General features: G+C 36.1%; 1 protein-coding gene across 1 annotated transcript; it reads left to right on the top strand.

Annotated features, from left to right (window-relative positions):
* Nucleotides 1-8,332: 8,332 nt before the first annotated feature.
* On the top strand, nucleotides 8,333-13,052 carry LOC115998259. Its single transcript, XM_031237781.1, has 8 exons — nucleotides 8,333-8,706; nucleotides 9,353-9,405; nucleotides 9,857-9,916; nucleotides 10,021-10,098; nucleotides 11,555-11,684; nucleotides 12,060-12,112; nucleotides 12,200-12,364; nucleotides 12,636-13,052. The coding sequence occupies exons 1-8, from the start codon at nucleotides 8,397-8,399 to the stop codon at nucleotides 12,780-12,782; spliced, it is 996 nt and encodes a 331-aa protein (XP_031093641.1). The 5' UTR covers nucleotides 8,333-8,396; the 3' UTR covers nucleotides 12,783-13,052.
* The last annotated feature ends 869 nt before the right edge of the window (nucleotides 13,053-13,921 follow it).

Genomic DNA, 13,921 nt, shown 5'->3' with positions numbered 1-13,921 from the left:
ATATATATATATATATATATATATATATATATATATATATATATATATAAAATATGATTGACATTACCAAAAATTGTAACAATCAAAACAACATTCTTATCTCATTAATATTATTCTATCATAATAATTACCATAATTACTAATAACCTATTATAATCAATTATAATTAATATTATTCTATCATTAGTATTATTCTATAATAATAACAATAATTAATATTATTAATATTTAATAATAATATTATTATAATTATAATTACCATATTACTAAAATACCCTTACGTTTGGGCGGGAAAATTCTAGAGGATAATGCTTTTATATATAGTATAGATTTTATAGGGCTAGGCTTTGCTTAAACAGTAAGTAGTTTATTCTTTATACCTAATCTTTTTTTTATGCGATCTTGATGCTACTCTAATCTACGTACTAGCATACCACATTAGAAAATACTACAACAAACATTTACCTAAAAGTAAAAATAGGGATCAACATTATGTACCTGCCACTTTTTTTTTTTGTTTTATTTTGCTTTCCTGTGGCCTTTTTTTGGGGTGAATTTTAGAACTTGAAATCATATTCAAAATTTCAATGTGGTAAATATTAACAAATACTATAAGCTTTGTACTGTCATACCACAACAGAAAATAAAAGAGAATTGTATTTGTTATGTGCTTTGTATTTTCTATACCACTGTCATACCACTCTTTGTACTGTCATACCACACCTTTTTATAGAAATAAAAATAGGGGATCAACATTATATACCTGCCATTATTGAAGCTTCATTTTCCTTTCCTGTCACCCTTGCATTTCAACCTGAAATCATATACAAATTTCAAAGTGGTAAATATTAATTAAATTATTTTATAAGTGGAGAGGTCAAAGTCTATTTTTCTTATGATGTCACTCAGATTCTCTTCAATCAAAAAACTCAGTGTTTGAGGCATTTTGTTGCTGAGTATCAAGCATTGATACTGGAATAGAGATAGCAGTTGACATGAAACAGTTGAGAATTAACATCTATGGAGATTCAAAGTTGGTCATCAACCAAGTGATGGGTCTGTACGAAGTGAAGAAAGCAGAGTTAGTCCCATACAACAACTATGCAAAGATACTCATACAATAGTTCGGGGACGTCACGATTAAACATGTACTAAGGAAAGAGAACAAGCAAGCTGATGCCTTAGCCGCATTGGCTTCAACTATTGCTCATCCTACAGCTCAAGTACAAGTATGTCAAAAGTGGGTAGTTCCACCTATCTTCAATGAAGATGGCTTAGTCGATGAAACTGTTGAACTCCCTACTTCTTTCGTTTATGACATTGGCCAAGATGACTGGAGGCAATAATTGATTGATTACTTCACCGATGAGAAGTTACCAGAATATCCTCGTAAGAGGGTGGATATAAAGCACCGAGCTCCTCGATTCATCTACTATAATGAGACGTTATATCGTCGTTCATTTGATGAAGTCTGGCTCCGATGTCTAGGAAAAGAGGAAGCATTACAAGCTATGCAAGAAGCTCATTCAGGGGTCTGTGGTGCGCATCAGTCTGGCCCTAAGTTGTACTTCCACATTAAACGAATGGGCTATTATTGGCCTACAATGGTAAAAGATTGCATAGACTATGCTCGAAGATGCCAAGCTTGTCAATTTCATGCAAACTTCATCCATAAACCCCATAGCCTCTACATCCAACAGTTGCATCTTAGCCGTTTGATGCTTGGGGACTTGATGTGGTTGGCCCAATTACGCCCAAATCATCTGCAGGGTACGCATGCATATTGGCCGTCATTGACTACTTTTCAAAGTGGGCAGAAGCCGTGGCATTAAAGGAGGTGAAAAAGGAAAATGTTGTAGATTTCCTCTGTGTCCATATCATCTATCGATTTGGCATCCCGCAATATATCTTAACTGATAACGGGAAACCCTTTGACAATAAATTAATGGACAAGATCTGCAAGCTTTTTGATTTTCAGCAGCGAAACTCTTCAGCTTATTACTTAACTACAAATGGGCTTGTTGAAGCTTTTAACAAGACCCTGTGCAATCTGTTAAAGAAAGTGGTCCCAAAATCAAAACGTGACTGGTATGATAGAATGGAAAAAGCTCTGTGGGCGTATAGAACCACATACCGCACACTTACTCAAAGCACCCCATATTCTTTGGTGTATAGTGTGGAAGCGGTCCTGCCTCTAGAGTGCCAAATACCTTCTTTAAGGTGGCCATACAAGAGGGTCTTACTGATGAAGATAATGCTAAGTTACGCTTGACTGAGTTAGAAACCTTGGATGAAAATCGTCTGCAATCTCAACAAAGCATGGAATGCTATCAAGCTCGCATGTCAAGAGCCTTTAACAAAAAGGGTGAGGACCCCTTCCTTTCAAATAGGTGATAAAGTCCTAGCTATTTGAAGGCCTATCATTGTGACAATTAAAACTGGTCACAAGTTCACTCCAAAATGGGATGGTCCCTATGTAGTTCAAGAAGTATACATTGGTGGAGCTTACAAATTAGATAGTGAAGATGGTTTGAAAGTTGGTCTGATAAATGGTAGATTCCTGAAGCTCCACTACCCGTAAACTTAGGGTATTAACACAAGTCATGGGAATATGATTAATGACTCATCCACCAAAAAATGCAGCACGTGGTTAAACTGCTAAAACATCTTGCTTTGTCTATGGGTGGGCCCAAATCATAGGTGCTCCTAGCCCGCATGACTTAAAATTGTGAACAGCTTTACTTATTAAAAAAATCATCTAAACCACGTTTGACTTGATCTCCTTCATAGGAGTATGTAGACGGCTTAGAAATCAAATTATCTAAGTTCAGTCATAACAAAAACAAATCTAATTCATGTTGCAACTATGGTATATCAAGACAATTGTTCAACGGGTCAAGGCAAAGATGTACAATTGTTAAAAGACAACCGCACAAATGAAGGTATTGATATTATCAGGAGTTGGGAAAAAGAAACAACTAAAAGCTTTGCTACAAGAAATAGAAACTAAAAGGAAAAAGAACATCAGTCAACAAAAACGTAAAGCTAAGCGTGCTATCTTTATATGCTTCTAAGCTTCCCTTCTCCTGGTTCAGTCTCTCTTCATCTTCTAGCATCAGCACAGTCAACTCTTAAGTGCGAGAAACTTCTACCTCGGCATTTGAAACTACAGTCTCAACATTGACTAAATCTTCGATATATAGCCTCAGCAATAGAAGCGTCACAATCACATGCATGTTTTTACTCATAAGTTGGGACAAACCCTTTATGAGAATTTAAAAGAGGAAGCTAAAAGAGACTCCTTGACATGAGTCGACACTGTCTTGTGTTTCTCAAGACTCCTTAGCATGGGTCAGAACTCGTGACATAAAGTTGTTACCCCAATCCTTATAAAATTTTAATTTTGTAGATCGGGTGGGAGAAATGATTAGTATGGTTTGCCATGGATATAATTTGTTACTACAAGTCATGATGGGATAAGGACTATATCCCTAAGGGAATATGACCAAAATTGAGCGTGATGAGCTGTGGTTTAATTTTCTGATTTTGAAGAATTAAATTTGGCTAAAGTTAGGAGAGGAAAATGAAACGGACCTCTAATGGAATTATGGACACAATTGAGTTGTTGGATATGTTTTTTTGGGCCTTTTCAATCTAAATATAAATTATTGGGCTACTACCTACAAACATGGACTGCAAATTTAGACTCCTGGGCGACTATTAATTTCGAGACTTCATTCTCTTTGCATTTGAAGCACGCCACGCAAGTCTCGAAGGGGTAATTTGTTAGCATTGAAAATTAAATGAATTGATTAGTGTGGTATTGGGCTTTGATTGATAATTAATTACTTTAATTTTGTTAATGGACTAATATTTATTTAATTGGGTTAATTAAATGACCCATTGAATAATTAATTGGTCCAATTACTTTATTAAAAGTAATTGGGAGTTGGATTGTTGGGCCAAAGATAGTGGAATTAAGTTGGACCGGACCGGAATTGAGCCGCTTGAAATGACGGGCTTTGACTTGATTTGGCCCATCAAGAATATATGTCGGTTATATAATTTTGAGAAAGTTGTTGATATTATAAATTGGTTCAAAATTATAAAATCCAAGAATATATGTGGTTTATATAATTTTGAAGAGGTTGTGGACATTATAGATAGATCAGAAGAAGGCACGAGACAACACTGGAGGAATAAGGGTCTGCGAGACATCAACTAAGTCTCGAGACATAAGCAGAGTTCGAGAGATGGGATCTCTCGATACCTCAACCAAGTTCGAGACATGGGATCGAGACATAAGCAAAGATTCGAGAGATGGGATCTCTCGAGACATCAATCCAGTTCGAGACATGAGATCGAGACATCAAGTGGTCGAGACATCAACATTGGTCTCGATGAACTGGTACTTCTCCAAAGGGCTGAATGGCAATCAACATGCATGGATAAAGTAATCTAAGTTTGGAGAAGAAGAATTTCATGGAGATAAGATATTAAGGAGGTGCCAAAAGCTATATGATGGAACAACCAGAAGTGGATGCCACGTCAGAATTCCACAACAAACAGATAGAATATGCACCAATCCAAGGTCGGTCTTATTCCCTAAAACGAGGATTAATGGGAATATAAAAAGAGTAACTTTTACCAAAAGCAGTAAGTGGAGCATGGACTCAAGAAAGTGGATTATGGGATATTCACTACAAGACAAAGGGTTCAAGTTACAAGACCACCACTCCATGAAAAATGCTAAAATTATGCAAGTCCCATGATCAGCATGGGAGACAGATTTCAAACGGAATAATTTTCCCTCCAACGGAATTATTCCTCAACTCTCATATATAAGGACGTGAAGACACAAGTGAAGAAGAAAAGAAAAAAAAAAAGAAAGAAAAGAGTTAGTGATTTTAAAATAAGAAGTGTCAGATTCAAACGTTCAAAGTGCAAGAGCTTAATCTGGAATATCATCCTTGATATTCAAAACAGCGAGAAAAACACATCTTAGTGTTTGAGAGAGTTACAAAGCTTAACCTACTATACATCTAGAAGGTGATCGAGGCTGCTCTACAAGGAAGTCTATTCAACGATAGCTTTCGGTCAGATTGGAGATTGTTACACTCAACCTGTGACAACCGGAACAACCTTGCTTTGGAGAAGGCAAGAAGAGGCGGAGTAACCTGGGAGCTGTCTTGTGAAGATCCTGAGGCTTGAGGTGGGCTTGGTGATCAAAGTTCAAGTGCTCGAGAGGTGGAGTAACAAGAAGCGGGGCGAAAAACCTGAGGCTTGAGGCGGGCTTCGTGATCAAAGCTCAAGCGCTCGATATTGTACTAAAAAGGGAAGTTTTAGTGCAATCCTTCTAGGGAGTATCTAGAAGAAGAGTGGACGTAGGCGGGTTGGCCGAACCACTTAAAAATCTCTCTCGCATTTACTTTCTGCTTTTATCTCTCGCTATCTAACTCTCAAACTGCACTGCATATAATCACACCTCTCGAACTAACTCAAACTCGTGCTATTTAAAAAGGGGATAACTTTTCCGCTGCGCATAAAACTTTGTCTTCATCTTGTGCGGTATCGGACCTAAACATCCTAAGTCCAATACACACGAGAGGTCGAAAAAGATTTGCAAAATCTTATACAAGTCTATTCACCCCCCCCCCTCAAGACTTGTACCCCATCCCCTTGGGACCAACAGATGATAGCATTGACCATGTTTTAAATAGAGAGACTGTTGGACAAAGTATGCTCAATGGGTGGTTTATAGTAAACACAACGTACCCAGAAGCTAAGATGCTAACTTACATTGAGATGCCTACGAAATTTGTATGGAAAAAGGACATTCGTGAATGACAACCAAGAAAAAAGGATTTCTCAGTAGGTCGTATCTTCTATGTCTCACCAGCAAGGATTTCTCAGTAGGTCGTATCTTCTATGTCTCACCAGCAACAGGCGAAATATATTATTTAAGGTGCTTATTGAACATAGTTCGTGGTCCTATAAGTTTTAAAGATATTAGGACTTTGAACGGTGTAGAGTACATGACCTTTCGGTATGCCTGTTATGCTCATGGTTTACTAGATAATGATAAAGAGTATATTGATGCTTTAAATGAAGCCAGCTATTGGTCGACAGCTCATTCAATGAGGAAGCTTTTTGTGGTGCTATTGACATCAAGTTCTATAATTAGACCGGAAAATGTTTAGAATGAGGTTTGGAAACATTTGTGTGAGGATGTTCAACATAATCAAAGAAGAATCTTACAACAACTAGGTAAAAATTCAAATATATTCTCTTCAATCATTAATTAATGTTCATGTTATATTATTTTAACATTTTTTTTTGTTATTTTAACATATTTGGTACTAACAAATGAAGAGAAGAAAAACCTGGGCTTGATTGAGTTAGAAAAGATTTTAGAATTACAAAATAAGTCTTTAAAATACTTCCCACAAATGCATATTTCAAACATGGGTAACTCGAGATTTGTTAGTAACAAATTGCTTTTTGAGGAGTTATCTTATGATTGTGATGCCTTAAAACAAGAAGTAAAAGATTTGTCTTCTAAACTAACTGATGAGCAAAGAGTTATATACAATACAATGCTTGAAGACATTTCATGTAATCTAGGTGGTTTATTTTTTGTTTATGGCTATGGTAGGACTGCAAATTTTTTTTTTATGGAGAGAGTTGTCATCTACATTGCGTGCTAAAAGACAAATTGTTTTAAATGTTGCGTCAAGTGGTATAGCTTCTTTGTTGCTACTAGGTAGATAAACTGCTCACTCAAGATTTGCAATACCAATTGCAATCAATGAAGACTCAACATGTAACATTAAACAAGGTAGCCATTTAGCATAATTGTTGATAAAGACGAGCTTAATTATTTGGGATGAAGCACCCATGATGCACAAACACTGCTTTGAAGCCTTGGATCGAACTATGAGACATTTGTTGCGCTTTGTTGACCCAAATAGTTCGTCAAAGACATTTGGTGGAAAAACAGTGGTACTAGGTGGGGATTTCAGGCAGATACTGCCAGTTGTGCCTAAGGGTACAAGACAAGATATTGTATCTGCTTCAGCTAATTCATCTTAAAGCTTACAAAAAACCTCTGCCTGAACGCTGTTCCGCATGGGGTTGATAAAGAAAAGGTAGTAGATTTTGATAATTGGATTGCTGATATCGGAGATGGAAAGACTAGTAGACCAAATGATGGATATGCAGAAGCAGAAATCCCAAAGAACATGCTTCTACCATCTGATGAGGATCATATTTCAATAATTGTGAAAAGCACATTTTCGATGTTTGTTAATGTGAATTCTAATCGTACTTTTTTGGAAGATCGTGCTATACTAACACCAACACTAGTGTGGTCAATCAAGTAAATGAATATATGAGTGCGTTGCATACTTTTGAGAGTAGAACATATTTTAGTTGCAACAACGTTTGCAAAGCCGATGCAGATAATAGTATACTTGGTGATGTACACACCCCGAAATTCTTAAATGGGATTAGAGTGTCAGGTTTACCAAACCATACATTGACTTTGAAAATTGGGTCGCCAGTTATGTTGATGAGGAATATCGACCATAGTGTTGGTTTGTGTAATGGTACTAGACTGATAATCACCAAGTTAGCTGACCATATTATTGAGGTCAAGATAATGACTAGTGCTAACAAAGGAACAAAAGTTTTGATTCCACGAATATCAATGTCATCATCCGACCCAAGGTTGCCCTTCAAGTTTCAACGAAAACAATTTCCATTTATGTTATCATATGCAATGACCATTAACAAAGGTCAGGGCCAAACTTTGTCACATGTAGGATTGTTACTAAAGAAATCGGTTTTTGAACATAGCCAGTTGTACGTTGCTGCATCTCGAATTAACAATCCTGATGGTTTAAAAATATTAATTGTGAATGACTCAAGGACAACTTCTACAATAACCACTAATGTTGTATATCATGAAGTCTTTAATAATTTGTAATTTTTCAATTTTTTGATTTTAATAATAAATGTACATTATATTTCATGGTAGTTTTATTCTTAAGCATTAACAAATCTCTTCTTTTTGTTCCATTACCAATTTCAATATATATATATTTTAAATTCCTTAAAATTGGACAATAAATTTACCATTTTCTATACCGTGTAGCGCACGGGCTAACTTACATAAATGAATAAGAAAAATTTCATTGCCACCTTATGTAGTAAAAAGTTTTTGTAAATTTTTTAGTATTATCCTAATTTTCCAATAAGAAATTACGTCCAATACATACTCTGTTTCAAGTCCATTTGGTCAGTAGTGACACGTCAGACGTCAGACGGGATACATTATCTCTGGCTCTCTGCACTCTGTTTTGCATTTGCTCTCAAAACGTTGCTCCCGCGGCATAATGACTGCTCTCGCAGTAACAGTCTCTCTGCTGCCTCTACCACGGCGAGGCAGCCACCAAAGCCGCCGTGCCACCTTTGTTTGCGACTTCTCAGTACTCACGACTTCGACTGCGAAACATATAGCCCCAAGTAGGACGGCATTGTCTCCCCAGTTTTATCTTTCAAGAAGAAAACGTTGGTCTCTAAATTCAACCGAAGAAGGCAGGGGCGAAGTAGATTATGAAGTTCTCACGGCTCTTACAAGCAGGTATAATGATATAGTTATCCTGGACACCGCAGAATCACGGGTGCTGCTCCTCGATTCCAGTGGTACTTCCTCGCTCCTTGTTTCCGTTTCCTCGCACATGATACAATTATGTTGGTATTTAGTGTTTACTATAGGAAGTCGTGGATTCGCATGTCACATGATCTAGTTAGGAATACAGAGAGGGGTAATTAGAAACAATTGCAAAAGTTCTGCAGTTAAAAATACTAATTTTCCGTTACATAAGAAGAGCCATAGTTATCCAATTCAAACGTCGATGTGAGGAATCATATGAATGTCGGCGAAATAGAATATGTTTCCCAAAAAAGTGAATGAAGGCCACCAATTGCCGGAACAATTTTCCCTCATAGCACTTGTTAGACACTTAGACTTACCTGCACAGTTTTAAGAGTCGTTAGATCAAGCGCTTATCACTACACCAAAAACTATAGCTAGTGAAGGTCACAACTTTATTTTCTTATACTGTCTCAACAATCTCCTAGCCACAAATTGCTGGATTTAGCCCTTCACCGTCCTCCGCCCAACTCCAGGCCAGTGTCAAAAGGACTTTCTATTACATTAGACAGACTTACCTGGTGGGATAAGTAATTAGCTTTTCACTAGAGAGATTCAAGCATTCTACATTCTGCACTTGTATATTTAATGATTTAGGAAGATGCTTAGTTTTTGTTTATGTTTATGTTGGCACAGGTAATGTACACAGCATATTACACAAGTCAAAAAAGTGGACCAATGCATATTGGGTACGCCTTTATTCTTCTAGTCACCTTGTTCCCTTTAATTTGTGACCATAAATCTCAAATTTCTGTTGCTTTAGAAACTGCAGATTAAGTTTGCTTGTATCAATGTATATGTATGCACACATAGAATGATTCTCAAACTAGTTTACTTATTTTTTATTTTCACTGAATGTAGTGCATTAGCGTATAGGTTACTAGATATAAAATATCCTGAAAACAGGAGCTATAATCCATTTCTTAAACTATTTTGCTTATGTAGTTATGCACTTATGCTATCAATCAATCGGATTTTTTTAGGTGGGTTTTAAAGATATTTCTTTATTTAAAATAATGTAGTCCCAAAATGGCATGGTTAAATTATTCCTTAAAATTTCTAATCACACAGCATGGTGCCTAATGACTTGAATCAAATGCTACATCCTATGTTGATGAAATTTGGCTTTGGTGAATACAGGATGATTTTGCCACTTTTCCGGCTATTGTTCCGAAAGGTCCCATTGCAATCCTAGGCTTGGTAATTCAGTTGTGTTATTGGTAAATGTGGTTTCTGGATCTCACACTATTTACTGTATCTCACCGTAAAATAATTGCTTCAATTACAATACTCAAAATTTTCAGGGTGGTGGAACAGCTGCTCATTTGATGCTTGAATTATGGCCTTCGGTACAGCTTGAGGGCTGGGAAGTTGATGACATTGTACTGCCCTTTCATTGTCACTGCTCTGTTGCTTTTGTCTGTGGTACACTATTGTTTCACAAGTTGCCCTTCCCTTTCTATCTTAATCAACTTCTTTTAGAGTCCTAAGGACTCGGTGATGAGCTTAAATATAACATGTAAAGCCACTGAAAGTCTTAATAAACAATGTGAATGGGAAGGCCCAGAAGGTGGCACAAAGCTTCCACCCAATTGTAGGAGGAAGCTCTGTGTTAATCGTCTAAAATAGTTGGAGAGGAAATAACATGGTTACTACCTTTTCTCTTAACCCTGAAAAAATAGCCATACTCACTACTGTGGGCTATGGGCTATGTGCACCTTACCGAGTTTTAATAATAATAAAAGAAATAACATAAAAGCCGGGATGTAAGGTTAGGAGACTACTCCAAGTCCCTTGGCGCAAATGTGAGAGTCGGGGACAACCCGCTCTTTGCAATATTGATGTGTGTTGCCCCAAATGAAGAATAAAAAGAAAAGCAAAAAGCCTAGCACAATGACCAAGGAGACTCTCCTTGTTAATACAGTTGAAGAAATAATCAAAACAAAAGATGCAAAAACAGAGAAATGAAGTAGTACCTGAGCTTCGAAAAGGGAATGAAAACAAGCAAAACATCAAACATGGAGAAAGAGCCTGCAAGGAAAAATCAAACAAGACACAAATCTTACTTGGCCGCTAGCTTGATAACAACTTGATAGAAAGATTATGATAGCCCATTTACTTATATAGGCTTGAGAGCTAGCTAAGGTCTTTCATGATATTCCAACATGTGAAGCATAGAACTAAATGATTGTACTTCTATGATGTTCTTGGAGGTTTAAATGGTTAGTTAAATCTCTCTGCAATCTCATGATGCTATGCATATCTATAGACTGAAATAACCTATCACTTCATTTATTTTCTCCTATCCTTCTAAAAGTGTGGCAATTTGTTCTTCATATTAGTCTCAAGGAAATAAGGTTGTGTACATCTTTCTTTTGCAGACCTTGCATTATTCAGGAGCTTTTTACACAAGTTCTGACCTTTATTTGTACTGAGGAAATTGCACATCTTTTCTATTTCATATTTTTATTCTGATACTATGGACACTCCTTAGATGTGTTGAAATTCTTAGTATGATTACCTAGTAAGCCTAGGATCTATCCATTTTCTTTGACATTGTATGTAAAACTGAAGTATTCTTTGATTAGTCAGCTGAATTAATTAATGACATAGCAAAAGAGAAGGATAAGGTTGTCTATCTCCCTTTTTCCCATGTTTACAAGAGAGCACTTACGTATAAATGAGTGAGGGAGAATAAGACTATAAGAGACACCTAGGAATTATAATAGTCACCTATAGTATATCAAACAAATTACACACCTAAATAAACTAATAATATCCTAAAAGAACTAACTCATATAACTCTTTTATTTATTTATTTATTTTTATGTATGCTAGTTGATAGAAAAAGCAAGAGAATATCTTGGTCTATCTGATCTGGAGGAGCACAATGAAGTAGGTGGGGCATTAAAGGTTCATATTGGTGATGCACTTTCTCCATCTGTTGCTATCCCTGGAGGGTATGCAGGTTGTTTTTCACTTTCTGTCATTGAGATAGCCATTGCATAGACCCACAAACAACACACTTGTAGTTGCATACAACTTTTTTAAGCTGGAATATAAGTCTTTTTTCCTTATTGCCAGTAATTGAAAGGCCACATGAATCTCTACCTGATGTGTGGGGAATATAAGTCTTTTTTCCTTATTGCCAGTAATTGAAAGGCCACATGAATCTCTACCTGATGTGTGGGGATCATTTCCCTAACTGGCTGCTTTAGATTGATATTGTGGTACTCATAAATGAGTGCTAACATACAAAAATATGAGGAGTCTTGCACTGATAGGTACATTTTCATCAAGTTCCATAAACTGCTTCTTACTTTTGTTGACCTAATTATTTCAGGTATTATAGTTGATTTATTTTCTGATGCAAAAGTTTTGCCTCAGCTGCAAGAGGTATGCACAAAGCATAGGGGCTTGATCATGTTGCACCTTTTTTATATTCTAATAATGATCACCTATTAGCTTTAACCTTTTTAACAGGTTGCAACTTGGTTAACTCTGAAAGATATGCTGATGCCAAATGGTCGAATTATGGTGAACTGTGGTGCTGCTACCAATATAACAAGCCGACCAGAATTTGCATCATTTGGTCCTTGGGAATTAAATGAAACTATCAAGGCATTATGCACAGCCTTTCCTGGACAAGTATGCCACTACAATTATATTAATGTTCACAAAAGTCTGATAGACTTGAATACTTGAAATTATACATATTCTAGTATTATGTCAAATGTTTATCTGGTTTCTGCATGTGTTAGAGATATTTTCCATCTAAATAGCATCAGTAAACAATAAGCATAATTTAAGAAGGTAATGCTCAACTATAGTGCACTAAGAATAACTTATTAGTTTGTATGTGCTCATTAGTGAATAAAAGTTTTGATATCTAGCCTAACGATAATGATATGAATGACAGATAAATTGGAAAAAGCTTCCAAGGACAGCAGGGGAAAATTATCTTGCACTGACAGGGCCATTGCCTGATTTGGCTGTTTGGTCAGCTTGTCTCCCTGAAGAATTGAGCTCAATTGTCAAGCAATGGAAGGCCTGCCAATTTTCATGAATTTGAGGGCAATGGTTATACAATGTGTGACTCTTAGCCCCTAGGGAAATTGTCATTTTTTAAAAGGATCTCCTAAAATTTGTTTTGAATTTCTTTTGATTCTTCAAATTTTGAAAGTGAATTTAGTTGCTTTGGTCAAATGTTTTGATTAATTGGAGGCTGAATAACTTCTGGTTTAGACTTTTAAGTTTGTAAAAGCTTTCACCTCGAGTCGTCAAGAACTTAAGATTGTAAGGGTAGTATAAGGTATATCTATATTATTTCATACAAGGACAGCTTGACAGTAGGACATTTTAATCCACATAAAAGCACCCTACTCTTTCTCCCTTACCTTCTCAATGATATTGCACGCAGACAGGAAGTTTTGGCAGTGGATGCTTGGATTCAATGATAAACTGTGTTAATCAAGGTACTTCTTTGAACTCTGCATGTCTTAATCCGTTTCTTTTTTGAACACTGCATGTCTCAATCCGTGCAGTCTATATGATGTTCTTTATTTTCAACAATAACAACACTAATAATAATAAAGGACAATTTAGTCATTTTCCTTAATTTTTTTTTTCTTTCTCAGCTGTGCCGAATTAGAATTCCGGGGAAATACATGACCAATTCAATAAAAGGAGAGAATTAAAATTTCATGGAATTTCAATTCTCTCCAACCAAAGGCGGTAATTTAACATGCTAAAGAATTATGTTGGGAACGAAATACAATTACATTTTACCAAACAACTTGTTAAAGTATTAAAAATGTATCTTATATCAATGGTCTACCTTGGACCATGGTTCATAGTATAATGATTGTGTATTAAGTTGTTAACAACATGAAAACACTTTGGACATGTATTCTCTATTTCTCTCACTCCAATTTCTAGTAGTAGTTGAACTATCGCTAGTTACGGATTTGGATTTGTTTTAGTATGGTTTTTTTTTTTTTTTGGTTGTAACCGCATGTTGGAGTATATGTATATTGCATCCGTGATTGGAGGTTTGTTTCCTATTTTATTGGTCGATTGCTGCTGCGGAAATGGAGATGTTGTTTTGTCATCACCGATCGCGTGTTTCTCCATGGAGAGTGATGAGTTTTTTTTTTTAGTAGAATATTGCATGTATTTAGATGCTGGTGTATATATGTGCATTAT

This window comes from Ipomoea triloba, chromosome 12, assembly GCF_003576645.1.
Source record: "Ipomoea triloba cultivar NCNSP0323 chromosome 12, ASM357664v1".
Taxonomy (NCBI): domain Eukaryota; kingdom Viridiplantae; phylum Streptophyta; class Magnoliopsida; order Solanales; family Convolvulaceae; genus Ipomoea; species Ipomoea triloba.
This window is presented reverse-complemented; position numbering and strand designations above follow the sequence as displayed.